This window comes from Lygodium microphyllum, chromosome 10 (assembly GCF_053477565.2).
Source record: "Lygodium microphyllum isolate KBCC chromosome 10, Lygodium_microphyllum_v1.1.10, whole genome shotgun sequence".
NCBI classification, from domain to species: domain Eukaryota; kingdom Viridiplantae; phylum Streptophyta; class Polypodiopsida; order Schizaeales; family Lygodiaceae; genus Lygodium; species Lygodium microphyllum.
The window spans coordinates 66,207,641-66,232,064 of record NC_141144.1 but is presented as its reverse complement, the minus strand read 5'-3'; the positions used below and the strand labels follow the sequence as shown (position 1 = coordinate 66,232,064).

The window sequence follows — 24,424 nt, the reverse complement described above, 5'->3', positions numbered from 1 at the left end:
CCCACCTTGGTGAAGACTCAAGTCTCCAAGTGTGAAAGGATCTTAAAGGGACTCGGTGCAACTAGATCCCTCCCAAGTTATAATGAGTGTGATCTCATATTTGTTGCCTCCATTTTTGAAAGAGATGTTATGCTTGATGGGTGATGAACTTGCAAAGATTAACAAATATTGAAGTGTGTAACAAGGAATTAAAATCCTAATACGCTTTTCTTTAAGGAGTCGTCGATCCAATCAATCAAATAAACTTCTCAACCCTATCTAGATTTAGCTAAACAATGTATAAATTGTTTAGTACATTAAAGCTATACCATGTGAGTGAGTAGGTGGGAGATTGCAACCCCGATGATTGTAGTTCGTGTGATCCAAGTAGTCACACAAACTTTGCAATATTATCTAAAGTGAGTTAGAGAATGTAAAATCCATCAATTGGAACTAGAACCCAAAAATTTATGTTTTAGGATTGTGATGATGTTTGTGCTTTGTTTGATCAAGGAAAAAGCATTTTCATCATTGGACCAATTGCAAAGTTGGTCACTTCCTATTTTTACAAACTAGCAAGTGCAGAGTGAAAACTTGAAAGTTGCGATAGCTCACACTTCACTCCAAGGCTCAATCTCCAGGACTTTGATGTTTCTTGATTCCTTAATCCTTAATCATTTGACTTTAAAATCTTGAAATAGTTTTTGTTTTATATATGATATCTAGGCTTCTTGCACATGAAAGAGTGGAGAACCACAGTCGCAATCTATCAAAAATACAAAGGTATGAAGGAGACACAAAGAAAAAATGAGCATGATGATTGCATCCAAATGTTTATATACTTTATCTAATATTGCCTACTCAAAATCCAAACTCTATGTTACTAGTTAGTTGCAATTATACAAAATGTGTAAGCTCTAAGAATTTATATAGCAAGTACTAAGTAGTGCCTATAGTCTAACTTAATAAAATGCATATTGTAGATATTTCTTTATTTCAATGTTCATATAAAGTTGAGGTTTAGTGTTTAAAAATTTATTAATATAGAAAAAATGCCTTTAAATTTTTTTAATGTGTTGTTTTTTCCAAACATAGTCCATATGACTTACAAAACTACAAAACCTAAGAAAAGCTTGCAAATTCTCACTAGTGAAGGTCTTTTTAGTGGACACTATTTTGTTTTAAAGAAACCATATCAAAATCTTTCTTGTAAAATTTGCCAAGAAAAGTTGTACTAAAGGTCAATTAAACATATGGATTAATTAGAGAAATACCATACGTGTGAGTAGTTTTCTAAACTGCCTTCATATTTTGTATAACAAGTCCCAACCATTTAAATTTACCAAATCCTTGGTTATGAAAATGATACAAAAATTGGGGCAAAGTTGAAGGTGTTTAGATATGCCACCACAAATGTATTCTTGTTTACTACAAAAACGTATTGCATACAAATGTGTCTCAATCCTTTAGGAGTATTCATCATGTGGTCAATCATACTATATGAGTTTGTTTAATCAAGAATTTGATTTTAGCATTGTGTTTGGTTGTCTGCTTCATCTTATAGTAGTGCGTACATTGACATCATTATTCGAGCATGGATTGATAAAATTAGACTAAGGATGTGAGATCAAGTTAGGCTAAAGAGGCTAATGTGACTAAACATTTAGAGTAGACTAGAAGATTTTCTTACAAGCATGCATTCAAAAGAGTTAGATGAAGACGAAGAGTGAAAGTATGTCCATGGTTATCCTTTAAAAGCATGGATAAGTTCAAAACAAATACAAAGACCAAGAGAAGTATGCCTAGCTAGTAGGCGAAGAGTAACAAGCCTATTTAGTATGCCAAGACCGCACCATAAGAAACAAATATATGTAAGGCTAATCCAAGGTTCCTATGATGGCAAATCTAGTAAAAACAACAACTAATACAATCCTTAAGCTAAGCTTAGATGTAGTCACCACAACCAACTTAATGGCAACTATCTAATTACATAGTAGATTAGAGACTAACCCTTCCAACTATCCAATTGTAATTGGACACTAAAAATCAAGTGCATTAACTACCCTAATGTAATCTCTAACTACCAGTCCAAGTTCATACTACTAAACCGAAACTATACAATGAAATGAGTGACTTGCATAAAAGACTAAATGACAAGAGTAGCAAGCCCAACTATCATCATAATCCATTTACAGCAAGACTAATATCGAACCAAAGTTGTGTGTTTTGTATTCACACTTTCAATCTCTTTGAGAAAAATTTTCAAGCATTATTTAGGCTTTTTGAGCATCCATCTTAGATACTAAACTTGCTTTTAATTATACTATATCTATACTTACTTATGCATGACATCTGCTCAATATTCAAACACAACCATATTACACTACCTAGGCTTACCCTACCATGGCACTAGATCCTCACTAATTCTACTTGCAAAACTCTCAAAGCACAATGCACCTCACCATTCTATAGGGGTAACCAACACTAGACCAGAGCTTTTGGAAGGAGCTTCCTTGGCTTTATGTCATCTAAGCATCTTGTATAGAGATAAATATGCTTTATGTCCATGGGGGGGTAATTTTACTGTACTTATTATGCTTGAGTTCTTCCCTTATAGCAAGCATCTTGAACTGTGAAGAAATCAAGTATAAAACTATTTAGGCTTCAGTTAAGAGAGCCTGAAATAGCATGTCAACAAATGTCAAGCTCATCAAACAAAAGGGAATTTGAGGGAAAATTACCTAATCAATTGTGCTCCCTTAGCTTAGAATGCAGGTTATATTCTAATAATGCTGGAAGTACACTTACCCTATGATGCTTTGTAAGGTACTACAAAAGTCATTATCCAAAATGCCCAATGCCTTTGAATTGAGCAGTGGAAAAATGAACCAAACAAATAGTCAATTCCCTTCCAAACGGCCATACAGTCTAGGGTGTTCTGTTTTCCTTTTTCAAAAATAAAGCAGAAGCCTAAACAAAAACAAACAAGAGTTCTAAAGTTGCATATTCATGCATATATCAGGCATTTTTCCAGTTCACCATACTTGTTGCGAGTCAGTCACCTATGACAGTATAATGACAGCAATGACTCCAGAAGAACACAGATGTTGAATCTTGTTTAAAGACTACAAAAGCACAAGCCTGAATTATCTGATTAAAGGGACCTATAACCACCTTGAATCATGTCTTCCAAGACACGTGCATACCCAATGTTGTCAAGAGACCCACATATCCAACTTTAGACACTTAGATATCAAATTTCACCATTGTGAGTATTCATATTCAAAAAAAGCATTGTTGACTTTAGTAGTCGAGTAATACGACAATTCTCAAATCATAAAGACGGTATGTATGAATTCTTTTGACATGGCCAAACTTTGTGGAGGACTTGATCACCTGAAACAGGTGCGCCCCCATTGCAACCCCCTACCCTAACACCAAAAACCAAAACCCACCCCAGCGAGCCACGCATTGCCATTTGTATAAGCAAATGGGGAGTCTAACGACCTCTGGTTCAATCTTTCAACCAAGCTTTTTCTCTCCTTGGTCCACATAATGTTGAGATCTACCCTTCAAATGAGATATATTGCTGCAACTTCAAGAATTTGAATTCATCGTGCTACCCCAAAGGAGTCAAAAGACATTCATTTAGACAAGAAGAAGGACCCATCTTATTAATCAACTTATAAGTGTTTGATCCCCTTAATTTCATTGAACCAACACTTCATCAACTATAATGTTTTGGTCTTTCAACCCAATTGAGGGAGATAGAAGAGAGGGATCATAATTGCCCATTCAGACAAAATATGACTTACCGTCTAGCCATCTTTTATCTTACATTTGCTCTTGTTAGGCACCCAATTTACTCAACTTATTAGTGGCCTCCGCAGCTAGTGGGTATCCAAGGAACCTGAAACCTGCACCATTCCATCATAGTTCTTCAGGGTTGTCCTCTGAAAGACTTCAAAGAAGCACAACAAAGAGAGACTAGTACAGTTTTGAATTCTCAAATGCCCTGGTACTTAATTGAGAGTTCCCATCCATATAGCTGGCCTTAATAGCCTTGTTCATGCCAATTGATCAAAAATATTGTAACACTACACACAGCAAAATGAACATGGAACAAAGTGCAGTGTCAATATTACCAAAAACTTCCTAGAACAGCATACACATTTACCTTCCAGTTCTTCACAATACTCGGCATCCCACTCCCAAACAGTGAAGTCCCAAAAGAACACCTAAAGCGCAACTTGTTTTCTCTTGATTTTCTTGAAACCCAATATCATCCATTTGAGCGAATACAAGCCATATTTACTTTGACCTACCTTAGGCCATACCAAAGCCTCCACTATTTACACAGGCTCCCTCTTTACTTACAAGATTGATGAGCACAATTGAAAAAGTACAGAAAAGATGTTCTCAACATAGTGAACCACACAGCTGAACAGCCTCAAAGAATTCTAGTCATGTTAAATAGTTCCAGATTGTCAATTAAAAGAGCTTTGTGGAACCCTTACAACAGTAGCCAGATCACAAGCATATAAACTGCACTCCTCTTTCTTGAACTAGTCTATGAAACTGTTGTACTTAACTACACTCTTGGTCTTTTGCTGCAAGATGGGCATTTGTACTGTTTTATATGTTCTGCTCTTGCTGGCGTAACTTTTACACATTTGCCATGAAACCATGTCTCACAAATATCACAGCAAATCCAGAACTCATCATTTGTATACGTCTTCCCACAACTTCCACAAGCACTCTGATTGTGCTCCTCGTCTTCCTCCTCATCCTCAGACTCTTCATCCTCCTCCTCCACAGAAGGTCGTTGCTGGCGCTGATCCTGAGAACCAGGCAGCACAATTTAAAGACTTCTCAGAATTCCACTAGTGTAGCAAATGTGACCCTATTTAAGATTAACCAAATATGGCACATGAATCAAAACAATTCGTTGTGCACCTAGTCTATTTCCCTTCAGTCATTAATGCACACTAGATTCCAGGAATACTTATTGCAAACGTTCTTGCCTCTCTTTCAAAAGACTAAATACCATTGTACCATATCAGAGATCAAGCTAACATGTCACATCAGGCATCAAGCAGGACACCAAGTCTTCAACTCACAGGTTTTACTTTGCTCTTGCTTGCATTGTTGGCACTTCCCTTCTCTTTGACAGCTGTTTTTCTTCCGGTTACAATGTCAAAGAGTGTTGGCAAATCGCAGATCAGATTGAAAAGCTGCTTCCTGCAAAATGCATAATTGATAAATAAGGATTATGTCTTCAAATTCACGTTTCACAATAATCATGATATGCACCACCTTTTAAGAGAGTTATTCCTCTTCATATTACTGCAAAGCCATGACAATCGACATCTTTGTTGCTGTAATTATTCAAATGTTCAAAGGGTTTCGGAAGTAGGCACACTGGGTAACTCTAATTATTATATGGATCAGTTTGATTGAGTGTTTCAGTTCACATGATTGGGCATTAAATATGGTGCTTTACTCAGTGCTTAGCCTGATTCTGAAGCTTTAAAAAATACCGTGTTACATTTATACCCTGAGATAAATTTAATAAATCCTAAGTAACAGCAATACCTTGTGACATGTTTCCTCTCAACTGTAGGAGCTAAGCATCCTCATCATTTACAGAGGCTTTGGGAAAGTTATGCACTTTATTCCAAGCATGCCAAGCATGCTAGTGCAGCATATTTGGGAAGCGAGATGTACTAACGTAATGGAAGGATCTGTAAGTCCCCATGATCAGTCCATTTGCATAACATACTAGGCACATTAAAGACGGCCCAGAAAAGGCAATCTCCTCAGATGTTCTTGCTTATTCAGACTTAGAGCCAGGTTATGATGTAACTCTTTGTTTCTGGCTAAGTCTTGTGGCAAGAAAGATAGAGCCCAAATGTTGAACTACCATTGTCATCTGTGAACCAAGAAGGCACCTTACATGTAGAAAAATAAATTTGCTGGAAGTCAACTTAAAAGCCTCAAGACTGTTTCAAATCTCAATGCCCTTCTTAAACACGGTTTGTAAGCAATTTTTTGATTTTACACATTGATCTCATGATTTGCCTCATAGCTCAGGGATTGTAGAGTTCATTTAACATCAAACAGTAAAGACAGAAAGAGAAAGCTGCAAAGTACTCAAGCTAACTACCCTGTAAGGGTTCGAGAATGGCTACTCCGCACATGAACAGCAGAGCAGAGATTGTTACCTTTGCAGTTTATCAAAACATGCCCCAAAATAGAATGCAACTGCCAGAAGCCAGGCATCACTATGAACTGCAACCAGAGACAACCAATCATCTGTCTCCATGCCATCCCTTGCAAAGTTAATACCAAGAGCTGGTTCAGGAAGCTCAGGGGGAATCTCATCCGCAGGTAGATTAACTTCCCAACTTCCATCAGGATAACCATACAGGCACAAATTCTCTTTCTCTGGAATATATTGATGCAAAAAACTTCAGTACAGAGTTTATTAACCATGTAACAAACTGAGGTGGAATGCAAATTTTACTCTTACCACAAAATGAAATAATGCAATAAAAAAACGATACAGCAATCATTAATGATCAACAGAAACTCTATTCAACTAACAACAACTACAATACTACAAGGACAGTCAAGAAACAATATAGAGACAGGAATGTGAGAAGCACGAACAGAAGCAAATGCACTTTACCATCAAGGCTGAAGTTCATCCTTCAATGAGGTGATCTCAAAAATACATGAAATATGCTTTACTTTGATGACATAAAGGGAATCAGCCATATTCCTTCTCCAATATTTAGGGTTTTATTAATTACAAAAGCACCCCTAAGTTCAGAAATGCTGCAGCAGTCAGGATTTGTTAGAGGGTTGTTTGTGGAGCCCAAACCCTAAACCACTGGTGGGGTGCTTCTTCTGAGAAAAGAAAATTCTATTAATAAGACCTCAGGGAAAGCACTCCAGTTAAAATACAAAACACAAAATAAGCCCTAAGAAGAAATATTGAGTACTTTGTCAAAGCACTGGCTTGGTATGCAAGCAGTCGAGTGGCCTTGTGTCCCATAGCATTGTGACTCAAGGTCGAAGAAGGTGCCTGAGTCCCATCAGCAAATAAATGTATTTCTCCTCCGTATATGTTCAGAGACACCCTGCAGTCTCTTCCATCTCCCATGGACTCTGTGGATGATCTCTGTCCAGACCTAGAGAGAGCCTCTGCAGTCAAGATGTCCTGTAGATCTATGGCATGACTGCACCTCGTGGTCCAAATGAACCAAGCAATAGTGCTACTAATCAGCTCCCATCTATTGCAATGCCATTCAGTCCACTCCATAGTTGCCAGGGGCTCCTAAAACCAGATGTATGTCTCATACAAGTTTCATAGAACATTAGAAACAGGTTTCATTTGAGGTGGGAAAAAACCATGAGACTTCATACATAGGGAGTGTGAATCATATAATGTAGCAAAAATAAATTTATCATGAGTCATGATTCTATAGAATGCAAATGGACATTCAGCATAGCATCAGTATGTACATGCTTCATGGTCCATAAATTAACATGATAGTATATACTAATTTTGAGGACTCATATTTTGACAAGTAAATGTTTTATCACGTACTGCCATTTGCATGTGTACAACAACATCCAATCAACCATTTGGTAATCATGTTCTACCAACTTCAACAACCAATAAAATTTGGAGAAATATTGTCATGTGCTCCCATATGTTTATGTAATATCATCCAATTTTTGTGATCATGGAAGCTATGGCAGAATATGGCATTTTGATAACAGCTAAGGTTGAATTATTCGCCCATCTATATTTAGGCTTAGAAATAGCAGTGTTGCGCATGGAAACTACGACAAATCCTTGCAAATTGTTAAGTGTTCGCCTAGAAAAGGAAAACTATTCATTGTCAACTGAAAGAAAATGCATAGAAATTTTCCACAATACTCCCCTTCTAAGGACCATTTGACCATTGAGAAATTTCGTCCAAGCTTTGGATCCTGAGATGGAGTAGGCATAAATCTATGGTTCATGCATCTTGCAGTGGCTTGTTGATAGAGATTAACTTCAACAAAATTCCTGATTTTTCATTCGGTCTAAAAAATTTGCATTACCATCCTCTAGTTTGAACACATATTGCTTCAAAGAGTACAACTTCTATGCATCTATATGGTGTTGAGATGCCTCCCCTTTATCTTCTCTTTTGAAGCCCTAGTCACATAGGATGGGGATATGAATGAGGTTGAGGGACAGCCAAAAAAAAAAAAAGAATGGAACAGGGACGGGGATAGAATGATATACAATATAACATTTTACATTCACCGATTTTCTTTGTTGTTATGCAGTGGGTGGGTGGGTGTGTATGGATGCGTGAGTGTGGGGGTGGGGGTGGGAAATATATCTGTATGCATGCAAGAGGCACGCATGTACCATGTCTGATGTAGGCTGCTAGAAATTATAGTTTACTTTCTCTTCTATTAATATATCTATCATCAATCATTACATTATGGTCTAGTAATGAGTAGACAACAAGTGTGTGCAGGTTGCACAACAAAAAAGGAGTGTGTAGAGAGGGATGTCGGCTGGTTTGTACAAATGCAAGATATGGAATGATTCTACCTGGGTGTAAGACTTGACTCTGTGTGTATATAAAAGACAAAGATAAGACAAATTGAAACTTTTTTTGGGTAAATTTTCGATTCTCTCAAATGCCAAAAAAACATCTCTATTAGGCATGAAGCATCCCTCACCAATAGGGGACATCCCCCCTTGTTTCAAGATGCAATCCCCCTAGCTTTTTAAGTTGCAAACTGCATTTCCATGACTTGAGGGGTCATGATGGCCATCCCTTGCAACTATGTTTGAAGAATTAATGAATGTCTTAAGTAGCTTACACAAGGCATAGAGAATTGGAATTTGACTATAAGTTATCCTGCCAAAAAAAGGACCTTGGGAGCAAGCTAAACATTGTTGTTTATAGATCACAGAGTAAAAAATCACAATTTCTCTCACAGGAAAATATTGTCTGTTTCCAGAATCCCTACCCTATAGATGGAGATGATGAGAAATCTTCTTATAAAAGGCATGCCATGTCCAAAGAGGAGATTGCTCTAGGAGAGAGTGCTTTGCACAAGGACAGGCTTGCACATGATTAATGAACAGCAAGAGAGAGAAACAGAGATTGTTAAAATGTCACATCCACTAATGTGAAAATGTTCATCAAAGTACAATCACTCGGGTACAATAGTACCATCGCCTAAGAGGGTGTTTACACAAGGAAAAAAAATCTCTCATCAACTAGAAGGTTAAAAATACCAGTGGATAAGGGAGCCTTCATACCAAAACAACCAAAGGAACATGATGAGTATAACAAACTCCTCTCAAATGATGATTTGAATGTATACAAGGAATAGCAAATCAATCCCTAAATAGTAAGTGTAAAGCCTGACAGAAAGCTTCAAACTTTTCTCTTGAAAGAGCCTTAGTATATGCATTTGCCAAATTGTCCTATGTTAAGATATCAATCAAGTCAATGCCCTCGATTGTACAAAGGGTGTGAAGCTTTGGGATTTTCAGCCATAGCCAAGAAGCTCTTAAAGCAAGTATCATAACACAACAAAAAAAGAATTTGTATCCTTTCTATTATTTTGCATATTTATATCATTTATTAAATTTGTTTCCTTTGAACTTACTAGATATAAGGAAAAGTGCACTAGAGATGGCCTGATGAGTGGTCACAAGTTAAAGTGAACCCACACAATGGGTTTAAAATAAGATGATATACACTTCCACCTATATAATCACATTGGACACTTGTGACCAAAAATCCAACGTATCAAGGTTAGACTTGCACACATAAATGATTGATGCCTTGAAATGTGGGCTAGATCCGGCAAAATAGATAATTACAATCAACAAGATGGCATGATCATGAAATGTTTGTACAATGCACATATATAGGCTGAAAACTTAAAATGCACATATCTTTGCATGAAAAACTCGTATAAAAATGTCAACTTTATCTTTGTAATGTACTTGTAAAGAGCTTTCATATGGCACCCATATTGGGGGGTCCCTAAATTTTAGGGGCCTCAAATTAGTCTTAAAATACTACTCCTAAACAATAGGGATAAATTTCTAAATATGGTAAGTTTTATGTTCCAACAACCCTTACTAAATTTGATTGTTTTTATTCTTAGCAGTTCTTGGATCAAAAAGGAAGGCCATAGAAAAAAGACAAGTGTCATGATACTTGTCGCACAAGCTTCCAAGTATCCTACCACTTGTTAGACCTCATGACATGTGGTTGACACTTGTCTTGTACTACTCCACCTTCCTTATTTGCATTAGCTGTCCCCATTCCCCTATAAAGAGAACTTATTTTTACTCATCAGTTTTCTTAGTTGTAAATTCTTGTTCAACAACTAAAGATAGCATAAAATCAGTCCCATCCATGTACATCATCATCTTCAACCCCTCCACCATCAAATTACCCCATATTTCCTCTTCTTTCATTGTTGTTTTACACGACACTAAACCTATAAATTCATTATAGCCCTTCCTTCTCGATCTCTTCTTCCATTTCAAGAACAAAAGCAAGCCATATCAATGTCTTGTTATTCATCAACGGAGAAAGACTGATTTTCCCTCTTTCTTTCTCATCTTGTAAAGAAATCAATCTTGCATATCTTTAACCCTCAATCTTGTCTCCATTACTCTTACATTTCCATGGCTATCATATTTAGCTTCAAATATTCGTTCTCTTTTGTTTTTGTTTTTTGTTTTTTGAGCCGGGTGCCTAATCAAACTCAAAGGCAGAACCCTGTACCACTAGCTCCATTTCTTGAAATATTACATTTTTTGGGGCATTTGCACCAAGCAAATAATTCTGACTTGTGCTCCAATACATACACTCAACAATGACATATCATCTCATCAATAAATGTCACAAAGTACAAGTATCCCTCAAGGGATTGGATGCACATGGGACCACAAACATTATTGTGCACAAGCTGTAATTGCTTATCAACATGCGTAGATCCATTTTTAAGAAAAGAAACACTATACATTTTACCAAGAATTCACTTACATACATTTTTATCACTATCTTCAATGGAGAACACGGCAAAATAGTGTGACAAAATGGTATGCACTCATACCATATCAAAGAGATAGTAGGGTTTGCGGGGAGAATACACAATGTGCGGCAAACATTGAGAGAAGAAGAAACTCTAAGAAAAAACAAAAGAAGATGATGATGAATGATGAATCACTAAATCATGCTAAGTGAATCAAGCTGATACAACGGAGCCGAAGCTATAAAGATTACTAGATTGTCTTGTCAAATCAAGCAACAGTATCTGTAGAAAACCTACATTGTAGAGGGAGCAAAATGCAACGCTCCAACCATAGGATATCGAAGTAAATGTTAAAGATGAAAAACATCTATCAAGGGAGCAAACCGCAGTCCTCTGAGGCTTTCAAAGTCGAGAAAGAAGATTACCAACTACTATAGACCTGTGCTTCAAAGGATGAAGAAGGACAAGACAAACTGCCAAATGAAGAAATCCAACTCTGGATGGAGCAAGAGCTGCAAAACACAACCTCTTCAAATAGCAAATGCCTATTGGAATCGGTGTTGATGCCGAGAAGATGTCTAAACAGCCACACACAGCCTAGATGTGCTAATGCTTAATGAAACAGAGGTCGCTAAATGAAGGAGGAGTCACCAAACTACCAAATGAAACACTGATGATGATGCCAAGTAGAGAGAGACTCACGCCAAATGAAGAGAAGTCCTCTCACAAACTACAAATACAACCCTAAAGATGACAGTAGGTGGAGAGAGAACAATGCCTGATGGAGAAGAGTCTCCTAGACTGCAAAATGCAGCCTTGAAGATGACGCCTGATGATGATGATGGATGCTAGCTAGAGATGGAATCCGATCGTGAACTGTATGTCCTCCAAAGGGGGGTGAATAGTAGTGGAAATGGAGAGAGGACAAAATAATGTGGAAGAGAGTGACAAAGTGTCAAAAGGAATGAATGTGTGGGATGGCAAATGAGTGGAGTCAATGCCATAATTTTAGGCATATCAAGTGGCACCCAGACACTAACTAATGGTCCAAATAGAGCCTTTTTGGGGCTGTAAATGGAAACCAAAATAGGAATGAAGAAGAAGAAATGTGATGAATGACTTGGTTTCTCAACAAAAAGATCCAACACCATACCCTTCCTTCCAAGGCGAAGCAAACTACCATAATTAGGATGACCAAATCAAGCATGCCATGACTAACTGTCATCCATGATCTTAGCATCAACAATTAATGCATCCTCTAATACCTCCTCTCATACAAACCAAGCTGTTAAGAGACCATTGTACAACATGCTCATACCAATGAGATCGACCCTATCACTTTAATTGTGCATGTCCACATGAAATCTAAATCATAAATCCAACATATGCAATGGCTGAAACTAAAAGCCAATTCTTTCTAATATCAAGCACAAACAGACATCTTTGAACATAATAGTAGCCCCACATTCATTGCAACAATAGGAATTTCACCAATGTCTAATTGCATAGGAGGCATCATTGGCAAAAATATCTAATCCCCTTTGGGTGTATCATGACGTGAGACAAACAGGACCATTGTCAAAATACCAAGTATCCTTCGTGCTCCACTACAAATAGGCATTGTGTATGTAATGAAGGATCATAAGTGCATTGCACAACAAATGCATAAGACTAATATAATATATGTCCAAGCAAGCCATATGTGCCTCTACATCCTTCACATTAAATAAATTCTCAACCAGGATCATGCCCAATTGCTTCCTTTTCACACTAGCAATAACCTTTCTACATTCTTTAGTAGTATGTCCAATTTTCCTATAGTAGTTGCACTATTTCTTCTTAACCTAATCTTAGTTTCCTTGAAAGTTAGAAAAGGGTGTTGTTTTGTCCTTTGACTCAGAATCAGATGGCTTCCATGATTTTCCCTTGCCTTCTTGGCTGGTTTCAAATGCCTAATTGTCCATAATCATGCTCAAGTAGTTAACCTAAACCTGCTCTTCTTGCATCAATAAGGATACCAACTCATCAAAGAGTATAAATTTGCATTACCCTTTGCAAGTAAAGGGAGAGTAGTCACAAAACTTTAGTAAGACTGTAAACCAGCCAAGACAGCGAAAACAAGAGATGCATCAAGGATAATCTCATCAATGTTTGCAAGCTAGTCCTTGAGATTGCTTATGCGTGTAATGTAAGCATTAACTGGATCACCCTCTGTCGTGTGCTCTGACTCAAACTGCTTGCATAAATAGGCAGCACACACCTCATTGTGCACCTAATTGAGAGAAGCAAGTACCCCTATGCTTGTTCGGCCTTTGCACGTGACCAAATATGTGAGGTGACCTATCCCTCCCATCCCATCTCGACCACTTGGCAATGGAAGGAGCAGCTGGAATTGGAGCAGATGATTTACCAGTACTTGTAGATGAACTAGATGAACCTACATTTGTCTAAACCATAGGGGTTGTTTGTCTCAGTTCAGTGCCACCTAAATATCCCCATAGTTGTTTCATAACAAGTACATGAACCATCATGTATGCCCGCATTCAATAGGTAGTTCCATCCAACTTATCATTGCCCCCAAACATATTGAATGTCACTTTGAGCTGCCATTTCTTGCTGTGTATAATGAACAAATGCAACTAGCTACTATGAAAAAAAATTTCATGTAGGTATATCACGATAGAAATCTGATGTAGGACTCAAAAACTCACAGATTTCAGCTGAAATGAAGATGACAGAGATGAATTTTCAAGAAAATGCTGCCAATAAGAGGTGAAATTGCTCCAATGTCCTCAAATGTAATTTAGAATGTTGAATCAGGCCTCGATTTTGATGATTTGAGGAATTTCAGCTCAACAGTGAAAAGCCCCAAATTTTAATGATGAAATTTTGAAAAAATTTGATCGGACTTAAAAAGCCCCAATTTTTTTCAGATTTGGGATGCAATTCATAATGGAGAGCAAAATCACCAAATTTTAGTGTCACCGATGGCAGATTTCAGCAGATTGATGAAGGATTTGTGCAAATTTAAGGGAAGTCCCAAACCTTTTTGGTGCTGGACAGCAGCAGCAGATGTCAGTGTGAGTGTGTACAGGACAGTCAAGAACAGCAGTGGTGGCATATCTGCAGGCTGTTGGGGTGCAGGAGATATGATGCAAAAGGCAGAGCAGGCATCTTTGATGCTGCTTGCCAGGCATGTGCTGCAGGAGTGTCTGCTGTTGGTAGTGCAATACCTGGCAGTAGTGGCATTGTGCAGGAGATGTCAGCTGGCATGGTAGGCAATGTGGTTGTGGCTACTGGAGCAGACAATGGTGAAGCGAGAGACTGCAAAGTGGAGCTGATGGGCAGTATTGTACTGGAGAGCAAAATTCCTCAAATTTAGTGTCACCGATGCCAGATTTTGGCAGATTGATGAAGGATTTGTACAAATTCAAGGGAAGTCCCAAATCTTTTTGGTGCTGGACAGCAGCAGGAGATGTCAGTGTGAATGTGTACAGGACGGTCAAGAACAACAAAGGTGGCATGTCTGCAACCTGTCCGGGTGCAGCAAATCTGGTGCAAAAGGCAAAGCAGGCATCTTTGATGCTGCTGGTGTCAGAAGTGGATGCAGCAATGGAAGCATAAACATGTGCTGAAATAAACTTCTGAACACAAGAGAAAAGAGGAAGGAAATAAGGAGCCATTGGCTGTGCGGGCACCAGCACCTGCTCCTCTCTCCAACAAAAGATCCACAAGTGTGATGGTGAGTGATTGACTGATTGAGGAGGAGGAGCCTGAGTAAATAGGACAAAAATATGTCCTCAATACGATCGGATCGGCCAGCATTTAATATTGTTCGGCCAGCAATAAATGCTAAATATGAGCAAAATGAAGACCATTAAAAATGCCTAAAATAATCTAAATAATGCCCAGCCCTAAAGCATGTACAAACTCACACATGAGCAGACATATCTGCTAATCATCGGTGATCGGATACAATACAATGGTATAATGATAATGAATCATAAAGCATAGAACCACCAAGTAAAACCATGAATACCCAAGTAGTGAGTGTGTAAGCCACCACTAAGGTGCCTCAGAGAAAACCTAAGGTCGATGTCAATCATACTAGCACCTGAAAATAGAGAAGATCATAGCATAGCTCTGTGTTTGTCACAATGTGTCTTTGTAGCATACATGAACATCCTGTCAAAAATGCTTCTGGAACATACGTGGCCATGGATTCCCCCCGCCTTTGGCTAGACCACCAAAGTGTCCACTCATGTGAGCTCATGACTAGGAACCAATCCCGTTCTCCATCAAAAAGCCCATCATGAACTTGGATGTCAATCCTAGCTCCAAGATTTGAACCTGTCAAACTTCGTTCGATGCATCAGGAAACTCCCTTTCTGGATCTTGTGCATCAGTATAAATGTATAGATGAGACACAGCTACCCCATCCGTCCACCCTCTCACTCTCCCTCTCTGGCATTGCAGAGTCGTGAGGGATTGTCATCACCACCACTAGTAAGCAGCAGATGAAGGGGCCATCAATCCCTTCTGCAATCTAAAGAAGCTGATCCTTTCCACGTGTTGGCCTACGCTTTGGCTGGAGGATCGGAGGATCGGAGGATCGGAGTCGGAGTTTGAGGCAGATGAGGACTCGTCGTTGGAGTCCGCATCCCGCTTTATCGTCTTCTTCTTCTGCTTTCTGAAAGCCGCTAACTCTTTGCAATCCTTCCGTAAATGAGCTTTCTTCCCATAGTGGTAACACTAGGTCGTCTTCTTCAAACCTCTCTCTGAAGCTGCAAAAACCTCACTGGAACCTCCATAAGAGAACGAAAGCCGCCCTTATAACCGCAAAGACGCCTCATGCTCAAGTAGCATCAAGGTCATGTGTAAAACTGACAAGAGTGGATGTTGTCTGCACCCTCAAAGCATTCACCACTCCATTAAACACCGGAGGGAGTTTGAAGAGGACAAGTCCAATAAGATAAGCCTCTAGAAGTGCAAACCACATTTGTCGAAGTCAGTCTTGGATCTAGGTCACACGAAGTAGAAAAGAATGGAAAATATCTTTGGCCTCAAATGTAATTTGCTGGAGCTATCCATAAAGAGTGATTGCCCTCATGGGGGGAGGTGCCGCGTACAGCTGCGCAACTTCGTCCATACTTCAGAAGATGTCCTGCAAGAGGTAACCGCCGGTAGGACTTCTTTAGAAATACAACAAAGCAAGACCGAATAGGCACGTGCATCATCTGAATCCCATGTAAGCACCACTTTCTCATGGTTGTATTCATCAAAATCATCCGATGTCAAAGCAGGACACTAAGGACGAGGAATAGCTCCACATCCTATATACCATAAGCGCTTCTACACAAACCAAGCTTTTATCACGGCACTCCATGTGAGATAGTCAAGTCCATGTAACTTTTCATCAGTGGATGCGCACAGAAGAGCCATCTGTAGAGGATGAGAAGATACGGAGAGAGAAAAAAATATTTGGAGAGAAAACACAACCAAACCACAAGCACAAAATGCAAAAAATGAGAGTCACACGCAATATTCACCAAAATCTGACCAAAACAAGAAATCTGCTGTGAAAAGTCAAAAAATCAATCAAGAACTATCGGAAACGGCAAAAACAGCCTAATGATGCAATCACACAGCCCAGAGGAGATACAAAAACACCAAAACGCAGATTGATCAGAAACACAAGCAACAGAGGGGCTGACACAGGCTGTACAGATGTTGATGTCAGCAAACGCAGCAATAAATGCAGGGAAAACAGGTCGCCTTGATCAGAACAGCAATAAACTGATCAGCAATGGTCAAAACAGTCCTAAAATCAGCAAAGAAAACACAGCAGGAGCATAGAACCTAAAATCTGATACCATGTTACAAGTGGATGCAACAATGGAAGCATAAAAATGTGTTGAAATAAACTACTAAACACAAGACAAAAGAGGAAGGAAAGAAGGAACACTAAAGAACATAACACAAATGAGAACTCAGATGTATGCTCAGGAAATAGAATCTATATATCCAACATGAGACAATCACGTACAAAGGTGAGTCACTGGTTGAGTGGGCACCAACACCTACTCCTCTCTCTAGCAAAAGATCCATAAGTGTGATGGTGAGTGACTGACTCGCTAAGGAGGAGGACCCTGAATAAATAGGACAAAAATATGTCCTCAATATGACTTGGTCGACCAGCAATAAATGCTAAATATGAGCAAAATGAAGACCATTAATGCCTAGCCCTAAAGCATGCACAAACTCACACATGAGCTGACATATCTGCTAATAGCTAGCGAGGCATGTGTTCCAAGTGTTAACAATCATGTTTGTCAGGCCTTGTCATCTCTTGCCTGTGAGCCTCAATCCGAGTCAACAAGGACTTTAGGAGCTTTGACTTGTCTATCACTTGTTTTGACAAAAGAGGTAGCTTATTCTAGAGCACCAAGTTTATTGCATTTCAGTGTATTTTCTCCTCTAGTCGAGATTTTATGTGCATTTCCTGAGGCAATTTCTGCATTCTTCAGCCTGCCTCACCTGCTGGACATTGTCCACCCTTTTCGGGATTTTTTTGAGCATTCTTGGCATTTTTACCATCATTAAATGCTGGTCAAACATATTTTAGGCCTCAAATTTTAGGTTGGCCAGTTTTTGGGTTTTTTGGCTATTTAAAGCCATTTCCCACTTGGCAGTCAATTGTATTGTCATCTTCCCTTGGCAGGTGCACACTCTGACTCCGTCATCTTCCTCCGTCTTCGATGCTGCCGTCATCTAGGTGTTTGCAGCCTGCATTTGCATGAAACGCAACCAACAGGAGGTCATCCACATCAACAAAGGAGGAGGTGTCATCATCTGGAGAATAGGCGGCAATTTTTCTCTCCAAGCAGCAGCATTTTCTCTCTCCGCTTGCAAGCGATAGCATCTTCTAGGTCTTTTCTAACATAGGCAGCTCCATCTTGACTATCTATTGGTTGCAGATTGTTTGGTGATTGCAGATATATATGAAGATGTTTTATCACCAATTCTTTGTTGATTCAAAGGAGGTCTCTATTCCTTCCTCTAAGAGACGGAGAGACTTTCGTGCTAGTTCACGCGACAAGCAGAGGTCACCTAGCCCATTTATACAAGATCCCTCTATTCCCCGTTCTCTCCATGTTTCACAGAAGGCTCATTCTGCTGGCCTTCATATGCCTTCCATGGCACCCTCTATACAAGTGTCCGTACTCCCTTCTTTGCCCAAAGAAGACTGACTTGATGGTTTCAACTACTCGCTTTGGTCGTGATAGGTGGAGTGTATCCTTGATACCTTTGATCTTTGGGAGTTTGTTACCCACCCTATTCCCCGTCCAGTGGAGGATTTCACCGTTGGATCATTGATGGATCGCGCAGCCTTATGGGTCGACTCAACTCGAGAGCACGATCTTTCCTCCTTATGAGCTTACAGGATTCTGTCCTAGTGCATGTGCGCAAGTTGCGGAAACCAATGGAAGTGTGGACAAAGCTTGCTTCTTTGTACCATCAGAAGACATTAGCCCATCGGATTACTCTCAAGAAGAAATTACGAATGCTCATTGTTGATGATTCTTCTTCCGTGAAGGATCATATTAACACGTTGGAGGACATGAGGGATGAGCTTGCGTCCCTTGGCAGGATGATCTCTTCCGAGGATATGACCATGATTCTTTTGACCCAGCTGGCATCTCCCCGTTTTGATGTCTTCTACACCAACCTTCTTACATTGAGGACCCGTGAGAAGCTTCTATGGGAGAAGCTTGCCCCGCTTGTTTTGGTTGGCCTCAAATTTCAGGTTGGCCAGTTTTTGGGGTTTTTTGGCTATTTATAGCCATTTCCCACTTGGCAATCAGTTGTATCATCATCTTCCCTCCTTCCTTGGCAAGTTCACACTCCGACTCCATCATCTTCCTCCATCTTCGGTGCTGCCATCATTATCAGCCTGAACTGGTGCCCTCACTGACGCTCCGAGCTGTGTGTAGGGACTGATCAGTCCACAGCTTTGTATTCAGCATTCATTTCAATCAGACAATATTTCTTCCTTCATTTTCTGCTTCCTTTCTGTGTGTGTGTGTGTGTGTGTATTCATGTTCCTTCTTTTGTTGCGCACTCTCACAGCAAGAGGGTGCCATGTTAGCAATGCAAAACCTAGCAGTAGCGGTGCTGTGTAAGAGACGTCAAGTGGCACAATAGGCAGTGTGGTTGTGGCTGCTAGAGTAGACAATGGTGTAGGAAGCAACTACAAAAGCAGAGTTGATTGGCAACATTGTACACAATACACAGCTGGATTAGATACGCAACAACTTCACAACTCGCAAGTGAAACTTGGAGCAGCTGGCACGGATGGCTAAGGTGACAACTACAGTTAAATAAATAGAGGCGCCTCGGTGGAACTATAGCTACAAACGGCTAAGGTGGCAAGTAATTCTGCTAGGTGATGGGCAAGTCAGCTAGTGCTAGGCGTGATGGAGCAATGGTGGCAGCGAGCACTGAATCACGAAGCAAAGTCAACTAAAGAGAGGAGCTATAGTGAACAGTTGATGGTCGCTACCAAGTAGAGTAGAGAGAAGAGGGCCAAGCTTGTAGATCAATAGTAGTGTTGACACTAGCTAACGAGTTGAATGGCAGCTATGTCAATGGCATTAATACCATTGTTGGGTCCATACTCAGCTGCGCACATGCACGTTACAATGAACAATGAACAGCAAACAAGAGAGTGAGAGGTTGTTAACATCACATCTGCTAATGTGATAACAATAATGAAATCGCAATCCCTAGAGTATTATGGTACCACAGTCTAAGGTGTTCACACAAGGGGAAAAAAATATTATCCAACTAGAAGGTAAAAAGTGTATGTGGATAAGGGAGCATTCACACTAGAACAATTGGAGGAACACAATAAGTGTAACAAATGGCAGTGCTGAGAACACAAGTGGTTACATAAAGTTTGTAGGAAGGAATGTAGATGATTCCATGTCAAAATGGCAATGGAAGAAGGAATGTACAAATAGAAGGTAGGAATGCTAAACAGCAAAGAAAGGTGATGAAAAACTCGGATTGATATAATGAATAAGGCTTAAGAAGGGAAAGCCCCTACATGTGCTACTATGGTCACATGGATCATGTCAAGAGAGATTGAATGAATGAAACTGTTATTTTGGAATATATAGTCCACAAGTTCACACTTGTAACCCAATAATACGATATGTTATCAACAAATCATTGATTGATACCTACTTAACATTCCAATGACAACTACTTTGTGACTTCAGAAATTTTCTTGACTTCCAAATGTAACATTTTGGTCTCATAGGGCAATTTGGCCTCTTGTAGCCATTAATATAACTTTCTTTCTCTCATAGATATTATAATGACAAATTGCTAACATCACATCCACTAAGATAAGAATGATAAAACTACAATCCCTAAGGTATTGTAGTACCACGATCTAAGAAGGTGTTCACACACACGGTCGTGCGAGGGAACAAGGGATGCTAGCAAGTTTGTCAGCTCATGTGTGAGTCTATGCATGCCTATCAAGGTTGGGCACATTGCCTTTTACTAAGGCATTATTTTACCGATCGTTGTGGCATTTTATGTCAGTCGGCCAATATTAAATGTTGATCAACCAACTGCCATTTTATGCCTATTTATTCTATGGCTCCTCCTCCTCCCATTTAGTCATCATCATTCTTAAGATGGTCTTCCTGTTGGAGAGAGAACCCAATGCTAGCACCTACACAGCTAGTGACTCACTGTTGTATACGTTATTCTTGTGTTTGGTATATGGATTCCATTTCCTGAGCACATCTATGAGTTCTCTTCTTTTGCAGTGTTCTTCTATTTTCTTTCTCTTCTATCTTGTGTTCAGCAATTTATTTCAGCACTTGTCTATGCTTCCATTGCTGCACCACTTCTAACATGGTATCAAATTGTAGGATCTAGATCCCTACTACGATTTTTCTGCTAATTACAGGTTTTTTTTTCCTTCGTCAATCAATCGACCTACTACCGCTGGTTTTCAGCTTGTGTATACTCAACTATTGCCTGTGTTTTCAGACCAGCGACCTACGTTTTCAGCCTACGCCTGGATTCCAACATGCAATCGTCAATTTGCCACATTAAATGCTCCATTAGCCTGTGTTTTTGGTTTTTTGCCCCTAACCATGGCTGGTGATAGTTTGAACAAGCCCTTTTTGCTGTTTTTGATAGTATTTGACTGGTTTTTCTTCATTCTACAACAGTTGCCCTTCGTCTCTTATCAAATTTTGTATTACACTACATGTGAGCTCTCATTTTTTGAAGTCTTTGCTATTGGTTTGGCTTTATTCCCTCTTCATATATCCTCTATCTTCTCTTCTTCCTCTCCTAATGGCTCCTCCATGCACTTCTACAAATGATAAGTTACATGGACCTAACTATCTTACATGGAGTGCTATGATGAAAGCTTGGTTTGTGCAAAGGCAAATTTGGCACATTGTATGTGGAGCTATTCCTCGGCCTCAACGTCCTTTTCCTCTTTCCGAAGATTTTGAGGACAACAATGAGAAAGCTATGCTTACATGGGATTTAGATGATGCACATGTGCATTCTGCACCACTTCATTGTATTTCTAAAGAAGTTCTACAGGCAGTTACCTCCTGCAGGACATCCCCAAAGATATGCTCGAAGCTTCAGATGTTGTACAAGGCTGTAGGCACCTTCCCGCCCTAGGTGCCATGACTCTTTATGGACAGCTTCGACAGATGATTTTTGAGACGATGAACACCATTTAATCCTTTTTGCTCCATGTTACCCAGGTACATATTCAGTTTCAACACATGTAATCTGCCCTTCCAAAAGGCACATCTACTAGGAACGGTAATCCACAAGCTCCCCCCAGAATTTGATGGAGTGGCCACTGCTTTGCGAACACAGACATCCTCTACACCAGTGAGCTTTACATATGTCCTCGATGGTACTTGAGCATGAGGCATATCTACATTTACAAGGGAGGCTTCCATCTCATTATGGAGGCTCCGGTGAGGCCTTTACAACTTCCAAGAGGGGTAACAAGAAGAAAAAGTCAAAGGCCCAATATTATCACTCTGGTAAGAATGGACGCTTGCGGAAGGACTGCAAGGAGTCAGTAGCCTCACGGAAGAAGAAGGAGAAGAAGTGGAATGCGGACTCCTCCAATGAGTCATCCTCTTCCTTAGACTCTCTGACTCCAATCCTTTGACCAAGAAGAAGTCCAAGGGGCAGAAGGGGTCCACTTCTTTAGACCAAGGAAAGGGCTTGACTACCCCTTCCTCGACAACTTTCTAGTCCAAGTGATGCGGTTATCCCTCACGACTTTGCAATGCCAAAGAGGAAGTGTGAGAGGGTAGTGAGATAGCGCAATCAAGCGGTCAAACCTCGGCTTTAGAAGTAGGTTCACAAGTGCACAGGTTCCAAAGAGAGACGTACCTAACGCATCGACCAAAGTCTGGCATGTTCGAATCCTGGAGTTGGGATTGACATCCAAATTCATGATGGGCTATTATTCGACAAAGAACGGAACTGGCTTCTAGTCCAAGCTCACGAGGGGAGACTTTGGCAATCTTGGCCAAAGGCAAAGAATCCATGGTTTCATATGTTCAAAGGCATTTTTGACAAGATGGTCTTGTATCCTAATTGAGACATTGTTAACGGACATAGAGATCAGTTCTAACTCTCCTATATTTTCAAGAGCTGATGTGATCAACATCAACATCAAGTTCTCTCTGAGGCACGTTGGTGGTGGCTTGACCACCCATTGCTTGGGTATCCATGGTTCTACTCTAGTGGTCCTTTGTTGTCTGGACTATGATTAGCTTTTATCATTGTATCATTGTATTGTATCAGATCCCCCATAATTTGAGAGAGGGTGTTAGCAGGTTTGTCACATCATGTGTAAGTCTATACATGTCCATCAAGGTTGGGCACATTGCCTTTTATTTAGACAATATTTTAGTGATTCTTGTGGCATTTTATACCAATCGGCCAGCATTAAATGCTGGCTGACCAGCTACTATTTTAGGCCTATTTTATGCCTATTCTTTCTATGGCTCCTCCTCCTCCCATTTAGTCATTATCATTCTTCAAGCGATCTTCCTATTGAAGAGAGGAGCCAATGCCGATACCCACACAGCCAACAACTCACTGTTGTATGTGTCATTCCTATGTTTGGTATATTGATTCAATTTCCTAAGTGCATCTTTGAGTTCTCTTCTTTTACAATGCTCTTCTATTTTCTTTCCCTTGTCTTGTGTTCAATTGTTTATTTCAGCACTTGTCTATGCACCTATTGCTGCACCACTTCTGACAAGGGGTATTCTCCAACACTAGAAGGTAAAAAGTGTTTGTGGATAAGGGAGCATTCACACCAGAACCAAAGGCACAAGATAAGTGTAACAAATGGCAGTGTTGAAAACACAATGGATCACAAACTAGCCGAATGATGCCCTGAATCACATGGGATGGGCTCACATGTGAAATTCCTAACAATTCCTTGAATTTTAGGTGCTGATTTCAGTGTACAATACCTTTGATTGATGCTAAATCCTAATTTCTACAAAAATTTATGGTTTACAACGGAATTCTCACTATTGCCCACCAAATCTAACTAAGAACTCCTTCAATTGGCTGAGAGATGCTGAGATCTTTGGAGAATAAGCCGAAGAAGGTAAGACAATGTGGAGATGAGAAAGACATTTGAGATTCTTTACGAGAAAGGCCCCAAACTCATTGTTATCGTGTCAATTCTGCATTTAATGCAATCGTCTATTGTCCTAAGGCCCCATAAACATAGTTACCTGGAACAGGGAACGGGAATGGAAACGGGAACGGAAATGGGAACGGGGGGAACGTCCAAGGTCGGGGAATAGGAATGGGGGAAACGGCACGTCTTAAGTACCCCAAGTATGCCCTACATGACCCAAATTGCCCCAAAGAATGTCCCTCTAATTGCCCCAATACCCTTCAATGCTCCAAATTATCCCAAATGTCCCAAAATTGACTTGATTATCCCCATAGCTCCAAATTGCCCTGATTTGCCCCAATTATCCCAATTTCCCTTGAAATTAGACAATATAAATGGATGATTACCTTGGAATTGAGAATAGGCTGAAATTTGATTGTGATGTGTAAGGGTGATAATGCATCAAATTTGAACTTTCCATGGACTCCTGATTGGCTTGTGGTTTGTCTTGACACTTCGAATCTTCAACCAAAGAGAGAGAGAGAGAGAGAGAGAGAGAGAGTACTGTGTGCACATTGGGCAATGGAGATGGGTGAACATGTGGTAGAAGGAGCGTGACACGAGCAAAAAGAAAAAACTGAAAAAAATGTT

At 39.8% G+C, this 24,424-nt stretch overlaps 1 protein-coding gene across 1 annotated transcript in view; it reads right to left on the bottom strand.

Moving 5' to 3' along the window:
* Positions 1-4,218: 4,218 nt before the first annotated feature.
* LOC148030105 (PHD finger protein ALFIN-LIKE 4-like) overlaps positions 4,219-24,424 on the bottom strand; it is a 31,107-nt gene continuing 10,901 nt past the window's right edge. The window contains exons 3-5 of the mRNA XM_087686366.1: positions 6,204-6,426; positions 5,100-5,220; positions 4,219-4,819 (exon numbers count right to left, since the gene is read on the bottom strand). Of these exons, the coding sequence (XP_087542492.1) occupies positions 4,571-4,819; positions 5,100-5,220; positions 6,204-6,426 (593 nt within the window). The 3' untranslated portion in view covers positions 4,219-4,570. The remainder of the gene's footprint in view (positions 4,820-5,099; positions 5,221-6,203; positions 6,427-24,424) is intronic.